Genomic DNA, 19486 nt, shown 5'->3' with positions numbered 1-19486 from the left:
AATGAATCAATACTTTACTACGTTATTCTTAAATAAACAATCGCAGTTAATGTACATAACGCACATTAATCAAGGAAAAACTGTAAAACTATAGGAATGAAGAACTTCACTTTCGAGGGAGCAAGTTTTCACGCGATTGAAGACTTTGTTATAATTGATACAACGTTCGTTAGTTTAAGTTTCGAGAGAATGTTCACTATTGTACTTGCTCTTCTATTTGAAATAAATGTGTTACTTTCATAAGACTCATTTTAAATGCGGAAACTTGGAAACTTCGTCGAAAGAAACGACAGGTGGTGAAACAGGTCGACCTTCTACTACGTACACTTTATTTTTGTGTCCACACTCACATCAATTATATAATAATAATAATAATAATAATAATAATGACGATGGCGGTGATGTCGATGAACCGTAATTAATAATAGTAATAATAATTAATCCGTAATTATGTGCAATGATAACCGGTCGCACGCAAAAGAAATGGTAATCTCTGTCACGTTTAAATATATTATATCTTCACCTCTCTCTCCGTCAGCCTATGACTTCCAAACGGATCCTAGATGGATCACAGATCACTCATTCCCGCAGAAGCTATCACCTCGACACTCTCTTGGCAAGAAGCTCTTGATATCATAATATATTTATATAGAGTGATACTGCGTGTGTGACGAAACTGTCTCCCTTCATCATCCGAATTCTTTCATCTTTATCACTTCCCGTCTTCGCGCACTCCATTCCGTTTTACTTTTATGCAGAGGATCTATATCCCTTCCTCCCAAACAAACGTAATGATTACATACGCGCTAGGATCGTTTATAGGTTTATAAATATGCACATATATATCACCTCGCTCCTCCGCACAGGCACGCAAAAATCGAGTTTGGTATTTCGTTTCTGTTTTCCTTTCTCTTTTATCTGCATCTTTGTTCTCTTCTCCTCGCACTCACTCTTATGCAGTTACTTGTGTTAAACGTGCGCTTCTCTTCTTTCTCGCTCGCACCCTCTCGTTTGCTCCCTATAATTGTAAATTATTCTCCGGAACGTGTCAACTGTCGACCAAGAGCGGATCAACGTTCGAGAACGAGGTAATCCGGGAAAATATGACGACCCAGGATTAAATTTCTTTTGTGCGAATGTGCGATTCTTGTTGTCATCCATTGATCAGCGCTTCATCGACACCTGCACGTCTCTTTGGATTTATCTCCTCGTACTATATCGTAACGTTATCGTGATCATATTTATGCTTGTTAGCCATCGAGGTTAATGCATTATTTGATGCATTGCATTGCAATCCTTATACCTTACGACTTATGATTTACGTTACAGAGAGTATCTTACATGCTAATGTTTCTTTTTCCAAAAATTAGTAAGTCGCCGTCTTTTTTTGTTCTTTCTTTTGTTGTAGGTTCGTCAAATACGTTCAGTTTCATCGATACCTATCAAAATTGAACGGTGCCTTTGTGAGAGGAAAAGATGCTTCTTATTAACTCCACTTGATTTCTTAAGAGAGAATATAAAAGAAGCAATTGTCCTCGACACTGTAGCAGACTTAATGCCGGTTACCCTAATTTGCAATCACGAAGTAAAAGCAACGAAACTTTTGTCACATCTATCGCATTTCCACTCTTTTTTTTATTTTGCAATTTGGTTTTTATTATAAGAGATTATTTAATTACTTTGACACTGAAAAACCGCGTCAGTCTTTTTTTTACTCTGATACAATAAAAATAAATCCTCTCTCGCCGTTTCTTTCATCATATTCTTTTCATCTTACTTGTTCCCGGTTCGGACGAAGCTTCGTCGTAACTTAATTAAAAGCGATGGATTTTTATTTCGTAAAAGAGCGCGATATATAAGCGTTTTCGCGGATAAGTTCTGGCTTCTTTTTGTACTTTAATAATTATTTTATAAGTAAGATTGTGATTGTAATGTCGCGTCGCGAAAAACTGGGGATAGAAGGAATAGCAAGTAAAGAGTAATAGTAATTTTAGTTCGAAAGGTACGCGAACGAAATTTTTAGTCCAAAGATATGTCCGAATATCATTAACAAATGACATTATCTATCTATCTTGTCAAAATATATCTTTGTTTTATCTTAAATAGGATTATAGCGTTACGATATTTAGTTATGAATTAAGAAGCGTAAAAAAGTTAAAGCGCACAAAAATATACAGGTTCACCAATTCTGGCTTTTCTCCTTCATGATTGCAGATCGAATGCACCAGACTTTCATTACACTAGATTTACAATATTTTATTAAATCACGTAAAAATCGTTAGACGATTTAAGGCGTGTCTAAAGAAAACTTTACAAAATCATAACGTCTCATGTCCATTTCTACCTACGTCGATTAACATTAATCCCAGTCTTCGTCTTCTAATTCTAAGAATTAAAAAAAGATGAAGAATAAATTAAACTGAGATATTAATGTTAATCTACGCGTTGGTAGAAACGGGCTTCAATGATGAAGTTCATAAAAATGCCGTTTTCTCATTAGAATTTCGAATTATTGTAGAATCGCGCATATGTTCATGAGAAAATCTGTGAAGCAATCGAGTTCACACTACCGTATTAATACATGAAGTAACAAAAAGCTCGTGTCTCAAATTCGCAATTCACTTAGAAGGATTCGCACTTCCGTTTGCACACCTTCTTAGGTTTCTTCTTATTTACGTATGTATAACTGCATTTAAAAAAACTCGCCGATAACTATAACGACTTAGGATACGACATCGAAATTGAAGGTGGTATTATCGAACACTATGCAAACGTGACCCTCATGTGCTCCGTCGTCTTCTTGACACGGGCTTGCGATGATGTTTCTCTGGGCATATCAATCAAATGCAATAGCAGCTTCTGGCTTTTCAGAAAAGGCAGCTTTGTAACAGTTATAAAATTCTTTGATTGGTTCTTGATGGATTTAAATAAATCAATCATATAATCCAGACAGCACAGAATATGTATAAAATATTTAAAATGTTTACAAAATATTTAAAAATACTTTATAAATATTATGTGCCGCGTCTAGGATTTTACTGCTAAAGAATCTTACAACAAAACTGCTTTCTCTGCAAAACGCAATCATTGACAATCTTCGTAATCTTTATAACAAAACGCGAAAATAACAACTAACTCTTTAATCAATATTTATTTATTCGCGACGATTTCGCAGAACATTTTCTCGCGGGTTCCACTTGTTGTAGACGTGAAATATGGAATATTACGAAAACGCATTTATACCGTTGTACCCCTGATCTGAAATTGCACAGAGAAAAACGCGCAAGAGAGAGGACCGAGCGGTTCTCACGTAAATCATTCACGCACATGCAAATCACACAATTTTGCAAAATAAAATACATATTTAATCGAACACCCTGAATCCGTCGGGCGCGAGTTTTATTTCGCGTCATTTTAAAAGCCGCGACGGAAGAAACAGATACACTCACGCTCCGAGATTATTTCTAACGATTCCTAATTTTACACGCAAATCTGTATCCTTTTTATGTTTATCGAAATATGTTTATCGTGTTAGGTTCATCGAGTAGACGGACTATATCGCGGTTTTCTATTAGTGATTTATCTTGATAACGAATGAATGCGAATAGATGACTATATGCTCGAAAGAATCATATCTAGGCGGTTTTTCTCGCGTGAGCTTCATTATTGCGGAATGTTATCAACTCGTATTATACTGATAAATTTTCTGGTAATCTGGTGAAAGTTTAAGTAAATAGACGCGATATCGAAAGCCAACATATATTTTTACAGCATAAAACTGCAACTGTATGTGTGTCTGTAAAAAGATATACCTTTACTTTATTTTCTATCTGAACGATTTATTTAATGACCAATCAAGTGGACAGGTAATGCTTGTGTGCTCGAAAGAATTTTTTTATTTCTGCAGGACTATTTCTCGAATAGACTTCTTTACTGCAGAATATTATTGGACGTTATGATAAAAGTTCAAATAAAGATGTAATGTCGAAAAGTAACACAATTCATTACAACAGAAATAATGTAATCGAATGACTCTATATATAGAGTAAAGAGAAAATTTCGAAATTCATCCCCGATTCAAATATAACGATAATAACTCGACAAATTCATCTTTCCATATATTCTCAATCATTAACCGATCCCTTCCAAAACAATTCTTTTTATTATGTGAGTGATGATGAATTCTGCGACAGGGACATCCACGTACTATGCCCAGCATGCATTTCTTACAGAAATTTAATACTAGAATGTAGTGATTAATTACTAATTTTGAGTATTATATAAAGGCATTGTTGTTCAATGCTTTTAGTACTTAAAATAAGCAATTTTTAGTATTAAATTGGACTTCTGTAAGAAATATCCAAAATCAGAAATAAGACAAGTCTTAAGTTATGCCGATTTTAGACGCTGTCTGATAACCGTATTGCGATATACACTGCCAATACTAAAAATCTATAGTTCACGTTACATATACCAGATTTTCAATATTGGTAATGTCGAAACACGACGTATATCATAAGAAACAAGAACGACTTATTTATCAACGAAGGAAATCACATATTCATGTGCCTCGTGGAAATGTCCTCTGTGGCGAAGTGACTATAGGCGAATGACCTAGGCTAACCGTCAATAGTGATTAATTATATCAGTACTTATATATATTTATATATATATATATATACGTATATATATTTTTATATATAAAAAAGTGATGAAATCTTTTAACTATCTACCATTTAACGGTAAAGACGTGTCTTTCATTACAATTTTGAGTTGTTGAGTTACGTTTCCCTTCCGAATAATGTTCACTCGATCTTCATCGATGCACTTTTCACTCCACGTCTTATAGATGTTTTATACGGCCACGTCCTCTTGCATATTTTCTTTTTTAAACTTTAACAGTGGCTTTCGCGTCATTTAGCTCGTAGTGTATGTGTTTCATGTATAATACACGCATTATATATTGTAATTAAATCTTTTTTTTTTTTTTTGTGTAAACTTGAAAGAGGCAGTATTCCCGACGGCTTCTCGTCGTCCATCGTAAAACAAGTCACGAAAGTGTCGTCGGCACATTTTTCACGTTTCTTCCCTTTCTTTCCTCCTTTCCCCTCTTTTTTTTTTGACTATTGTATATGTATACGCGTATACACTAGTAACCATTATTCTAATAATTGAAATAGGACCCAACGCGCCATAATCTTGTAGACCTCACCCTTAGCAGGGCGCTTAACATTAACGAATACGTAATACGAAAGAAAATGAGATATATAAAGAAAATGTCGAGGTAATAAAACCATAAAAAAACACGCGAAAGTATTACTTACGGAGGGAGGAAACAGAAAGCGAAGAAGCGGTAAAAAAATAACGGAAACGCCACGTTTGATTCTTTTTCCAAATATTTTTATTCTCTTTATATCATTAAAAGCTCGAAAAAGAGAGAAAAATAAAAGACTGATTTTATCAGAGTTGTTTTTTATATGCCCTTCTTTTCCTCCGCTGCGTCGCAATTACTCTACCGTGTCACATTTTCAAAAAAGAAAAATAAAAGTTCCGCAATCGTATTCGTGCAAACAGCAAGATGTTAAAAAAAAAATTATTTTCGCTTACAGTTTTACCTACTGGTCTTTCATTTTTCACGCGCATGCCATTAATATGACTAGAGGCTTAATAACTTGTCAATTTTGCGTTACTCGCCGGTAAGATTTGTTTCATACTCTTGTACCAAAAAAAAAGAAACCATATCGTTCCAGGCTTCAAAGTACAAGAAGAAAATATCCTCTTGGGAAAGCCACGGAATCGCGAAATGCAAAAAGCACAGATCTGTTTCCATTAGTCTGTTCACTAAAGTTTCCTATTCCTTCGTAATTCTCTGCTCTAAGATTATTTCTTCTTTCATTTTGAAATTATGTTGGAAGTACCGAAAAGCGGACGCATTATTTACGTTTCTTGCATTTTTAACGTAACGCCCGACATTTTACATCGAACTTTGGAAGAATTCTTAATAATACAAAGAATCGAAGGAACAAGGATCTTCTCTTTCGAGACGGAGAAAGATCTTTTGCCCGTTTGATATCTAACAAGTATAAAGCATTAAGTAAGCAAGATTAGTTTACATATACGTGTAAAAAAAGAACCGATTTTGCGAAATTCGAATGTTCGAGGTTTGCAATATCACTCCAAAATCGTCGGAGACTGGTTGCTCTGCGGCCAGTCAAATTACATTTTTTTTTTGGTTGCACTAGGAAAAAATATTTCGATAGTCGCTTTCCGGAATCCACGCATTTTTCTCTCATTTCTCTCGATTTTGACAACCGACGCATCCCATCGTAATTTTTATCGTGATACACAACAACTTTTCGTATATATACAAATTATATATTTTATTCGTAATTAAAACAAGGATTCATGAAACTCTTATCGAATTAAAATATTCATTTATATACCATAAATGAAAAGCAAAGCGCATCACGCAATTAACTACATATATATGTGTAGGGTGAATGTACAAAATTCTTAAAAAAGAAAATAAAAAAGACGCTGCCGGAACGTGGTTACCGGAAGGCGATTGGACCATGTAATCCTGCAATATTAAGAAAAACCATCGATCTTATGTACTTATATATTAAATATTAATAATTATAAATTACGATCACCGTTAATATTAATAGTATAATCATTATCATTAATATTATTATTTTAATTTTAAATGCATACACAGTTTCAACATTTATCTTTGACAAAAAAGGATAGAATAGGCAGGAGTGAAAAAAAGGAACGAAAAGAGGTAACAGCGCAGAAAAAAGGGATATAGATAGGAAAGATGAAAGTTATAAAAAAAAAAGCTATCGGAAAAATACAATTACGTACTTATATGTTTACAAAAAAGGCCGTGATAAACAAAATGTGAATAAGAAAAAAGTATTAAAAAGGTAATAATGATAAGGAGAAGAAAGAAAATTTCGCGGCCTTTTCTATTAACCTGGGATTCTTTGGGTCCTATTTCAAAGGTACTTTTAGCACGACTCTTTCGATCGAGAGCACGTGCCTGCCTCTTGCACGAGGATTGATTGGCGTTTAATCAACAGTGGGGAAGAGATACCACCGAGACGACAGTCAGGGATTAATTCTTCTCCTTCTCGCCGTTGCCGTAATTAGAGATAATTGGACAGAGGGCGGGGAGAGAAGATTAAGGTATGGATACTATGAACTAAACGATTACACATTACATTAAACGTACTCGACACTTCAATACGCTGGCCCGTATTTTCGTGCAATCGTAACGCGGTCGCGATACAAAAGCAGATAAAACTATCTGCGCTCTCTCTCTCTCTCTCTCTCGAACTTTAGTACATCGCTCCTCTCATATTCTTTCGTAAACGTCAACGTCCCGATGAATCACATATTTATCAAAAGAGCAACAATGTTCTAGTTCTATGTTCAGCACTCATCTCATTTATCCGCGCGTTTCGTTTTCTTTTCTTTTTTTTTTGATTGACAATTGGCCGCCTTTCATTCTCATTTTCACGCTCTCACAGCTCTCTCCCTCTCTCTCGATATCTTTTACAAAGTGTTCAATCGCTCTCGTACTCACAAAAAACGTAGATGCAGAACGGCCTATGGCAGAAATCTATACAAAATAAATAATGATACACTTAATCAATCGAGAGGGTCGTGGTGCTGATAATAGTAATAATAGTAATAGCTTTAGTGGTGCAAAGTCGGCGTATTTTATCATGATAAGAAAAATGATCATCTCATTTCATGTCTCTCTCCCTTTCGCTCTCTCCCCCCCCCCCCCCCCCCTCTCTCTCTCTCTCTCTCTCTCATTCGACAGTGCTTATAACGAGGGCAAAGCTCGCGTGACGAGTTATGTGCGATTTGGATATCTCGAAGCTGCTGGACGATTCGCACCGTTCTTCCGTTTCCTCGGCATGCAAGTGTACGCAATTCGCGTCGTAAATCTCCATCGATATACATGTGCGTTCAATGTGCGTCGTATAAACTCGAACGCATCATTACTGAGATTACGAGCTTGGCTGAGTTTGTTTCTCTTATCTGTGAGCCGCGACGCAATATTACGATTACATATCATATCATGCTTGATAAAATCTCATTTTGCACATGGGAAAAGTAATTCGTAGCTAATCGCCGAAGCAAACATTAACAGCGTTTCCTCGGCAGTGAACGCTTGAACCTTGATTCGAGATGGAAATCTCTCGACGATCGTCGGCACGAGATTGTCGTCCGTCCTTCAAACTTCGGAATCCTCGATTGAGAGTGCCCCCGTGGGAAAAGAACTATCAAGTTGTGAACTAGCACGTGCATCTCGAAGGTTCGCGAAGAAAGTCCTTGAAAAAGGGAAGGATAAAAAGAAAGTCTGCGCCCAATGCCGCAGAGTTCTGAACTGTCGACCTTGTTGTTGGCGCTTGTTTTCCATTCTTACGCCTCATCCTTTACCGCGCGCTCTTTTTCTGCAATCTTCGTATTTGATCTAACTCGAGAATTCTTAGAAGCGTTGATATTCGTGGTCCTTGTCGTCGACTTTACCGCGTCGCCAGGTCAAGTCAACTACGATGCGCTTGCCGTGGGAATCTTTTTTACCACCATAACCCAAAACGTTCTTGAAATCACCGCCATTGCTATTGCCGCTGTTATAATGGGTCTTCATACGCTCGTAATTGTTATTGTTGCTGGTACTACTACTATTAATCCGGTATCCAAAGTTTCTGATCAGCGTCAACTCCGGTGAACCTGGCGATTTGTTTGCCAGTGTCGTGGCTGCTGGCACGCCGACTTGTTCGGTGATCAGATGGTGGTACTTGATTCTTATGCTGTAAATTGGTTGACTGTTGGTTCTTTGAAGAAACGTCCTTGGGAGAGCCCCAAGTTAGTTCCAAATGCGTAGGAACGAATCCCAGGAGCCTGTCGCCACCGCCATGCCGTCTTCCGTCACGCCGAGACAAGACACGCGATTGTCATGCCCAGCGAGAATTCCTAGAAAACACAATTATAGGAAATATTCTTTAATAGAATATATATAGCAAGAATAATTTTATCTTTTACTTTAATAATTAAAATCATTGATAATAACAAACTCGAAAAAAAAATAATCGAGAGAAGAGTCTCAAATAAAATCTCTCTTCTCTCTTATGATATTAGCGCCCATAAGATATCGTCAACCTACCAGCTCGCTCGGTTTTCATAGAATCCCAAACATTGCAGTTGAAATCGTCGTAGCCCGCCAGCAATAATCTCCCGCTCCCGCTGAAAGCTACGCTGGTGATACCACAAATGATATTGTCGTGACTGTACATCGCGAGTTCCTGATCCGCCCTAATGTCAAATAGTCTGCACGTCGCGTCGTCTGAGCCCGTCGCGAAAGCATATCCATTCGGGAAGAACTGTGAATATATCCAAACGGTTAAGTTAATCTTTAACGAAACCTTTGTCGAAAATGCATTAGTATTTACTTTTACCGTTATAAAAACGTAATTTTTAAATTTCTTTTTCTTAATATATCTCACCGTGACGGCATTTATGTCACTCTCATGACCCGGGAAAGTCTGCTTACAGGAACCTTCACGAATGTCCCATAATTTCGCACTGGCATCGCACGCCCCGGACACGAAGGTGCGCGTGTCCGGCGCCAGCGACAGAGACATTACGTCGCCAGTGTGTCCGATGAACGAAGTACACTGCTGGCCAGTTTCGATGTCCCATAAAGCACTGAATCAAAACAATTCAGCATTTTAGTTCACTTTACAATCTTCAAATGCCTTCATCGGAATCAACGGAAAAGATTTAAGAGTAGATAGAGAGAAAAAAAATTAAAAAATTTTATCTCTTTCTATTATAATTGTATATTATTACGTTTTCGATTTGCTAAATGTAATAATTTGTATACCATAGAACATATAAAAAATGCGATTGTATTTATATTTATATTTTTTATTTTTTTAATATAAACTCATATTAAATTATGCTGAAGAAGGACCTGTGGTCACGAAATGTACTGATATGTAGTCGATGTCTTAATTAAAGTTTTACATCCTTTATTTAACTCGATTATTAACCAGATTTTCTTATATATTGCTATATAATTTTATCTTTATTTTGTGCATTAAATTTTTCTCGTATTTTATATAGTTGTATACTTTTTATTTTATTTTGCAAAACTTTAGAAAATATAAAGTTTTAAAATATAAAGGATATATATAGAGAGAGGATTTTTCTGTCATAGTAGTGTTTGATCATTTATCATAAATCTCTAAGTATGTAATACTTACCAAGACATATCGCCGGAACTAGTGACGATTTGGTTGTCGTCGTAAAATCGACAGCAGGACAAGTATCCAGTATGACCCGGAAGTTCTCTGCTCACCCGAACATTCCCTTCCCTAGTTTTAAGACTATAGATGGAACAGATATTGTCCAGTCCGCCGCATGCTACGTAACTACCCGAGGGCGCGTACGCACAAGTCATTACCCATGATGACCGTAATGGAATCGCGTGAACCTTATTGGTAGTGTAACTATCCCAAACGATCAGTTTGCCATCTTGCGATGCAGAGACTAGATTCCTATGCATGAGAAACAAAATATATGTTGATGAAATGAAAAGTTAATAAAAGAATTTTGAAATATCGTAAAATATGAAGTAAAGATTTATTTGTATCTCTAACGTTACAAATCCAAGTGTGTAAAAAGTGATTGTAATATATGTATGTGTGATTAGTTTTCCACGTAAAATACTATACTATATATGTTTAAAAGTAAAAATTCATTTTTATACAATATAGTGTTATTTTTACACAAAAAGAACTGATCACACACGTACGTATTATATATTCTAATCACTTTTTACATAGTTGGATTTGCAGAAAAATGTGTATACATTTCTACTTTTTTAAATCCTTCTTTCCAGTTTAAAAAATCATTACTACTATTACTACTAAAATTTTATTCACAAGATTCTAGAGAAATCAAAATAACACAGTTACTGACGTTGAATCTATGAGATTCGATGTAATTTATTGGCTAAGGCTAGGTTATTCCACCTTTTGATAAATTTCAGCTCACTATCTTACTCTTTTACTCTTTTGTTTATCCAATAAGTAAATTACCATATACTTTATTTGAAGATAAAACAACAGGTTGTAAAAGGTACTAATTAACACTTCAATAATTCAAATGTGCAGATGTAACATAAATAATATCTATTAAATGAGTTCAATAGAACCACCATCAGCTCCAGATGGTTAAAGTGATCAACAATTTCACATACTAATTGTCATCGAATTATCGTGTTCACATCTAACATCATACCTCGAGTCACTTCCCCAGTGCATCGCATAAATTTTAGCTAAGTGACCGCGTAGTGTACGTCTCGTTCGCATTTGTATGCGACCGATAGGTTCCATGCCTGATGTGGCCTGAGCCAAGGTCGTGTCGCATGCTGCTTTCCTGGCATCCTGCAACATGAAATTACAGGCAAATTTGTGAATGGAAGATGCGGAATTCAGTCTTGGCTAAAGTAACTTTTTGCAATAAATTATTTAGTTTTTAAAATGCCTATATTAGCATTAAATTATTAATAACTTCATAAGATGCTTATTATCATCAACATTATTAAATTATTTGTCAATTTAATATGTGATACTACTACTTTATTTCTGCTCTTCATGATTGTGTTTCAAGACTGAAAAAGATTTCGGCGCGCGGTTTTCAAAATTGGATACATACATAAATTTACACTGAAACATTAAAGCACTGAATCCGCTTTGATCGGATAAGATTATTTTTCTTAAATGATTTATTCTCGTCGGTCCAATTTGACTTATATTTGTGTGTATTTGCATCGGGATCCGTTCACCGTGTTTGATCTCTAATACATGCGATAAGATTCACGATAACATGATAAGAAATCTCGTTATATCGTATGCAATTATTCGTTACTATTGTATCAGCAACGTAATAAAGAATGATGAAGAAATTTTATCTGCACTGCACAATTCAATGCTTCTAAATTTCATATTAAAGCAGTATCTTAATTGAAACGCGCCGATAGTGAATATACCTCGGACGAAAATTTAATAAATTCCATGTGAGAACTTCGTTTAGTGTCATACCTGCGTATACGCGAGTTAAGCATAAAAGGTTAAACGACGATCACGACCAAACATGTCACTAAATTAAATAGAATACTCAAAATTTCCACGAATTTTAAGGAATTAGAAAAAGAAAGTTACGGGACAGTAGAAAAATCCGGTAAATTGTCCAACTCGGTAAATAGTGCTCGCTGCTCGCGTGTCTTTAATCCGATATTATGTCGCAATACTATCTTTCAAATGACCTTTAAAATCGGATTATAATACAGTAGACAGTAGTACTTAAAGCGACTTAATACTGAAGTATATTGGATATAACTCTTTGCCTTTAGTAGACTAAAGATATACTAAAGATGTATATACAGGACCATTAAATGATTTCTAAAATAAGACCGCACTATATTTCGCACTCGTTTCATAATTCGTTTTATGATCAATTTTTACCGTAACTTACCGTATATTTAATCAAGGATGATATCTTTTTGATAAAATAATTTCAAGTAATTTAATTGTGTATCATTAATAAAAAAAAAATTAAACAAGATCAATCTTGAAATTATAATAATTAATTGAAAAATTAATTAAAATAAAAAAATCATTATACATAAGAAAATACAATATTTCATGGTACATCCATTACGCACATTAAGGATTTTGCCGAATAAACTGTGATCGGAAAAAAATAATCACTCGCGTCATAAACAATTAGCAAACAAGGTCGATAGAGTTATTTCCTTTCATCGTAAGCGCATATTTCCGCGCATACCTACCATGCGAGCGCGTACATTTTATACATGTATGAAAGAGGAGGGTAGCAGAAAAGAAAGAGAGACGAATACATTCAGAGAAGAAACAAGATATGGAGTGAGGGAGAGAGGGATGGTGGCGTATTGATCAGAGAAGCGACGGTTATGCCGCGCCCTACCACCACCACACTACCACCACCACTACTACTCGGCTCCATATTCTCACAACAATGTGGAAAGTCATTCGCCATAGAGGAGTATCTATCGTTCAAATTTACAATATTCGTTTTAACGTTCGGAGCAAAGGAAGCCAAAAGAGTTACATAAAATTGCAAAATCTGGTGTAAGAGACGAATGAGTCGATTTGATATGTTGGAAAGGATCCAATTACACTGCTCTCTAAAAACCTTTATTTTATTTGATATTATAAGGTTAACGTATTACATATAACAACATACTACTCGCTAATGAATCATATCGTCATAATTGTAAATAATTTAATAAATTTTTATTTCAAGAAATTCAATTATTACATATAACAACATCCTACTACTCGCTAATGAATCATATCGTCATAATTGCAAATAATTTAATAAATTTTTATTTCAAGCAATTCAATTATGGAATAGCAGTAAAGTAGTTGATAAATTACTTTCAATGTTTTCTCTGCAACTTTAATTAAAAATACTTTAAGCAAATCGGAAAAAGTTTTTTTCTGTATAATACATATAAAATACATATATAATAAAATGGCGCACAAAATGTTATATTGTATTTGATTTATGTATAATACATTTATTTTTAACAAAATTCGTATATAGAACTAATATAGAATTGGTTACTAAAGCCTAAAAATTGGATAGTTCAGTGATATGATGATATTTTGTGCGCCACCCTACATATTTTAATATACCTTTTAACAAGAAAAGAAAGAAACAATGACCTCGAGGCAAAGAGGCGAGTACTTACCCGAATGGCATTTTTCAGCGTCTCCGCTTCTTGACGAAGGCTATCGAGCTCGTTCATGATGTCTGGCAGATGACGCGCGTGCCTTATAAGCACCCGTTAACGGGTACGAGATACTGAGACGTCGCGCGTGCGAGAGGGGCTTGATGGAGCTCCCTCCTCTCGTTGGGGAGGGCTCAGAATTTCTACGATAATGACGGATGACGGTAGCTCCTGGTCTACGGCGCCTACTCTCTGTGGGAGGAGTAAGGCTAACTGCGAGGCCGGTGTCACGCCGTCGACAGCGTTTCCGGTGGCGGGTGGCGAACGCCCCCGAATTTACCACTCTCGTAAAGCAAGATGAGAAGTAAAGGGAAAGGAGATAAATGAAAATAGGGATAAGAATAGAATTTGTGTCTCTGCTTAACAAAGTCGGGACTACTACCAGCCTCACACAGCCCCACCTTCTCACCCCCTGTCTTCACTACTGCAGCGGCTTCCGCTTCCGCTGCTACCACCGCAACCAAAGCCAGATCACAGCTGATCCCTCTGCCCCTCTCGCCAACTTCGACACTGCCCAACGAGACCGTTGCCACCCCTAAACATAAAATATCAAATCAATTACATACAATTAATTGACAAACGGTATCTAAAGTCTAACTCTAGCTATACACAATGCGGTCTCAGAAATCCCAGTGCGTTTGCTAAATCGAGATTTTTTTCGCATTTCTGAACTTTTCTTTAAACCTACATATCTCGACGCTCTTTAATTCTATCGACTTTTACACATTACGAACTTGTCCTTTAATCAATACTCCATCGATTGAAAAAAAAAGTTAATTAAAATATGTCTATTTTTATGAAAGTTATGGTAACAAATATGGATAGGATCGATCCAGAGACCCGAATGTGTATATTAAGAGTACAAAAAAGTATGTGTACAGCTAAGGTTAAGTTAGTTATATAATACCACCGCCCGCTTGTCTCTAATTCGCGAAAAAATATATTTAAATTTTTTAAATACACTGACACAGATTGCAATTACCATAATTTACTCTCTAAAATTTTTAGAGTGAATTGTCACTCTGAAGAGTACGAGTTCACTCTAAAGTGAACGTTGAGCTAGTCTTGGAAAAGAGTGACATTCCACTCCGAAGAATTTAGAGAGTAACTATTGTACAATTATATAATTATTTTTGGTGCCAATTATATACTTTTGTAAAAGCATGAATGTAACCATTAATTACTAACATTATAGTAATAACTATAAAAATGGAGCTCCTAATCATATTTAATTTACCATGCCAATTGTAGTCACAAAATACTAAATACTTTTCTCTCAGTGTAACATTGTCAAGTCATATAAAATTACAAATGTCATTGCGCGCTGTTTTACCGCAACGTTCGGATTTATTCTTTGTTACGAAGAATGCAGAGGTGTTAAATTAACAGTTTTCCGTCTGTCACGTATCCTACCGTCAGTGATAAACGGAACGTTATATTTCTCGCGTATGATGCGCAATTTTGATATGGTTCAAGTATAACGAACAGACGGCATGTCTAAGCAGTCTTCCGCAAATGTCATTCTCCGAGAATTACTGCGGTTCCTTAATGACTGTAATAGATAATCGCATTGACTTCGCACGCAGCTCAAAGTACGGTCTTATGTATGCGTGTCGCGATAATCGCATGCCTGAGGAAATTCTAAGGAGTCAAGTAATATAAGAACATCGCTGGAACTTTCAAATATTTATATTCTGATGGTGATAAATTGGAGTGCGTAACTTAAATATGTTTGCTGTACCGTCGTTTAGTCGGACTAGCTAATTGGCACACATACCGCTTTTAAGCGTTACACACAGTGAAAATAAATAGCTATTTCCAGACATACATAATGAGTCGTATCGTTGGCGTATTAAAGAAAATACACCGTTTTACTACGAAAGGAACATAAATAAATTAGGAGTTCTGCTGCATTAACAATTGCGATAGTCATTTATCTAAAACTTGCATAAGAACATTGTATAAAGAAGAACAAATTATGCTTTCCTTTTTTGACGTTTAGTGAGTAATAAAATATAAAACGACACTTATGTTGACTTGTATCACTAAATAGGAAACACCTATACTACTAATTGATAAATTGGTGTATCTATTCTTGAAGTAAATATTAATCAATATACTGATACTACATACAGTTAAAAAGTATTTTTTATAATGCTGGCAACTCTCTATGTATAGACGACAAATATAAGAGTTTAAACGAAAAATTATTATACATAGTATATGAATAAACTATTTTATAATTATTGCAATTAAAAATGAATTACGAGGTTTTATATACAACTCATATGGTTGTACTCAAACAAAAAGACAAAGTAATATACAGCAACTATATGTATAGATAACTAATAACGTTTTATATATAAAATTAATACGTATACAACGTTAAATTAATGTATATAATTGAATAAACTATTTTATTGTTGTTGCAACTAAAGTTAATAGTTTCGTAATAAGTTTTCCTAATCATTCAACTTTAGTTGCAATAACTATAAAATAGTTCATTCAACTATATACATTAATTTTACAAATTGTAAATAAAATTTATATAATTGTCATCTATAATATAAACATATAGTTTGCTATCATTGTATCTTTTTCTCTGAATATAGAAATTATAACAAGCTACGTTAAAATAAATTCAATTGTAATTAGGACGAACAAATACTTATGACAAATATAATAAGTATAATGAACTCTTTTCTTTTGATATAGGTATTAAAACAGAATGAATTATATGCCATTGTCTTTTGCATTTATCGAAGCAAGTTCATTCATTCGCTTATTCACGTTTTTTGCTTAATTTGAATCAAGTGCCTTAAATGATGCTAATGAAAATAATTACAGAAAATATTATAATAGAGCGCTTCTCTTATCACGTATACACGCATGTCGAACACATAAAGATAAAAGAGAATATAATTATCGGCTCGCTAAAAATATTTTGGTTGTATGGCGCATACAGATATTTTTATCGCGACCTCTCTTTCTCCCTCGAGTTCTTGTCAGCGACTCAGAGAGATTCGAGTTTTCCTCAGCGCGTACTTTTCCTCGAGAAAAACGTCATCCGCGCGACGTGTATCACCGTCACGACGACGAGCGATCGGTCGACGCCGCGCCGCGCCGCGCCGCGCCGGTGCGACTAGTTACTGCAACGTAATATCGATAAACTCGGAAAACCGATAATTGACTGAAAAGTACTGACACGTGTGTGTTTGTCACTTCTATTCTAGATAAGGTACATGATTTTCGCCATCCAGTTTTATTGGAAATATAAATGCCACATTTTCATAATTGTGGAGAAAATTTATATAATATTAATACTTTTAGAGAATAATTTTATAGATAGATATTTTTTAAATTACAAATCCATCACCTTCTTATATCAATATATAAAACAAGATAAATTACAAAAAGACCTAAATCAAAGCGTACATATTGTATTCAATCCATGGTGTCAAATTAAACTTAATGAGTCGCCACTGCTTCACTAAAACATTGGTTGTATTTGACACTATACAGTGTCAATTTAACACTATGTAGTCAAATTGACACGATAGTATCAAATTTAACTATCGTTTTAGTATAAAATGACGATATATTTAGGCGACATAAATTATGTTAAATTTGACACTATAAATTTAACAGTGTATAAAAGAAATTAGTGTATATTGTAATAAACTTTAGAATTATATGTTACATGCGAAACAAGTTTTAACTTTACTCGTCAGTTTTCATCAGCTGCATTTCAATAAACCAAATCACAAATCTAAATTACATCAAAGATTTAAAAATATCCGTGGTCTGACAATTACGAGCAAATAGTTTGATCCTACGGATTTGTGACTTTTTTAATTCTTTTAATAAAATTGTTAATTTTCCTAGAAAAAAGATCCTAGGAAAGAAACAATGTATTATGGGCCGTCTAAAATAGCAGCAGCAGGATTAGAGTGTAAAAGTAAGAAATTGATCACAGTCGATTATTCTTCTCACATTGGACTGTGACTAGTCAATTTCTTACTCTTACAGCCTAATCTGCTGCTGCCATTGTAGACGGCTCATTAGATACCGACATAAATCCTGTCTTATACAAGAGGGGATGACGACGTTTAAAATTTTACACGGATAAAAATATTTGATTAACTGGAATTCTGGTGGAAGATGAATGATCCAGAATTCTGGTTAAATCCATGGTTAATACCAGAATTCTATTATAAAATTAACCAAAAATCTAGTAAACTTAACCAGAATTCTGAATCATTCATTTTCCATTAGAATTCCAGTTAAAACAACCAAATACATATTTTTTTCGTGTAATATTACTCTGTAATATTACTCTATAGACGTTTTAAATTTGTGATATAATTTAGATTTTTGTAATTTGATTTATTATAATGCAACAAAGACTGACGAATAAAGTCGAAACTGTTCTTCTTATATTATTATATATAATTCTAAAATTCATTACAATATATACTAATATCTTAAATACGCCCAATTTTTGCTTTATTATTGCTTTCAACATTTTTCATTATTTAAAAAAATTACTATATCCACAGAATCATATAAACGAGTTTTTCTATCATATTGTATTCTAATATTTTTCATTAACATTTCCAAAATAAACATAATGATTCTGTTGAGAACAATGTAAAATTATCTTAAAAAACGTAAAATTATTATAAAAACATATAAATCCTCGTTAAAATTTTTTAAGAGATGTATAAACGTTATTTTAAAGATATGCAAAATATTGTTTTTTACACAATCAAATAGAAGAATAACAATCGATCACTTTTTTACATCAATCAATTTTTTTAAATACAGATAAATAACAGATAAATAAATCATCGATTTTATCGGCACTACAAATCCTGAAGTTTTTCCTCGTCGAGAGAAAAGCAGACATCTCGTAAATACTACGTAATCTTGTGGTTATATAAGTTTTCTTTTTCATTATATCATTTGCAATCGATCATGCTCGAACAATCACGGATGTAAAGATTTCCAGTGCACTGTTTACCGATTTACTCCGCAAGATTTTGCGACCGGAAGGAGAAACTCCGAGGACTGTCAATCCAACGCGAGAAATATTTTTATCTAAATTAAACCAGCAGTAAGATCAAAATTTTGCACACATTAGAAATAAAATAAAATTCAATATGATACTTGGGTATGTTGAGTTAGCACCCCAACTACAGTACTTAGGAGTTCTGATTAGAGTTCCCACTTCCTTTTGACAAGACGAAGAGTTCCCTATAGTTAATAACAAGAGTTCCGCTCAATAAACATTTTTTTTACATTTTTTTAAAAATGGGGTGCTAACTTTTTATCGAATTTTGAGGTGGAATAGTTCTGAGCGCTTAATAGCTTCAATTTGCGATTGCCTACAGTTCCTGATATGTAAAAAAAATTTTCGAATAAAAAAAAATTAAAAATTTTTGAAAAATTAATTTTTAGATACAATAGTTCTGATGATAATTTCTGCTTCTTTTTGACGATACGAAGAGTTCTCTATGATTTTTAATGACATATGCGCTTAATAATCATTTTTTAATAATTTTTTAAAAATGGGCTGCTAACTTTTTAACGAAATTCAAGGTCGCATAGTTCTGATCAGCTTAA

General features: G+C 34.4%; 1 protein-coding gene across 1 annotated transcript in view; it reads right to left on the bottom strand.

The window, feature by feature from the left end:
* Nucleotides 1-8775: 8775 nt before the first annotated feature.
* The window catches only part of Gbeta13F (guanine nucleotide-binding protein subunit beta-1), a 31003-nt gene continuing 20292 nt past the window's right edge, over nucleotides 8776-19486 (bottom strand). Inside the window, exons 2-7 of the mRNA XM_018551847.1 lie at nucleotides 13823-14396; nucleotides 11326-11471; nucleotides 10287-10580; nucleotides 9525-9726; nucleotides 9185-9401; nucleotides 8776-8994 (exon numbers count right to left, since the gene is read on the bottom strand). Of these exons, the coding sequence (XP_018407349.1) occupies nucleotides 8888-8994; nucleotides 9185-9401; nucleotides 9525-9726; nucleotides 10287-10580; nucleotides 11326-11471; nucleotides 13823-13879 (1023 nt within the window). The 5' untranslated portion in view covers nucleotides 13880-14396 and the 3' untranslated portion in view covers nucleotides 8776-8887. The remainder of the gene's footprint in view (nucleotides 8995-9184; nucleotides 9402-9524; nucleotides 9727-10286; nucleotides 10581-11325; nucleotides 11472-13822; nucleotides 14397-19486) is intronic.

This window comes from Cyphomyrmex costatus, unplaced genomic scaffold, assembly GCF_001594065.2.
Source record: "Cyphomyrmex costatus isolate MS0001 unplaced genomic scaffold, Ccosl1.0 scaffold147, whole genome shotgun sequence".
Taxonomy (NCBI): domain Eukaryota; kingdom Metazoa; phylum Arthropoda; class Insecta; order Hymenoptera; family Formicidae; genus Cyphomyrmex; species Cyphomyrmex costatus.
Note: the sequence above shows the minus strand (reverse complement) of the source record. Positions and strands in the feature narration are given on the sequence as shown.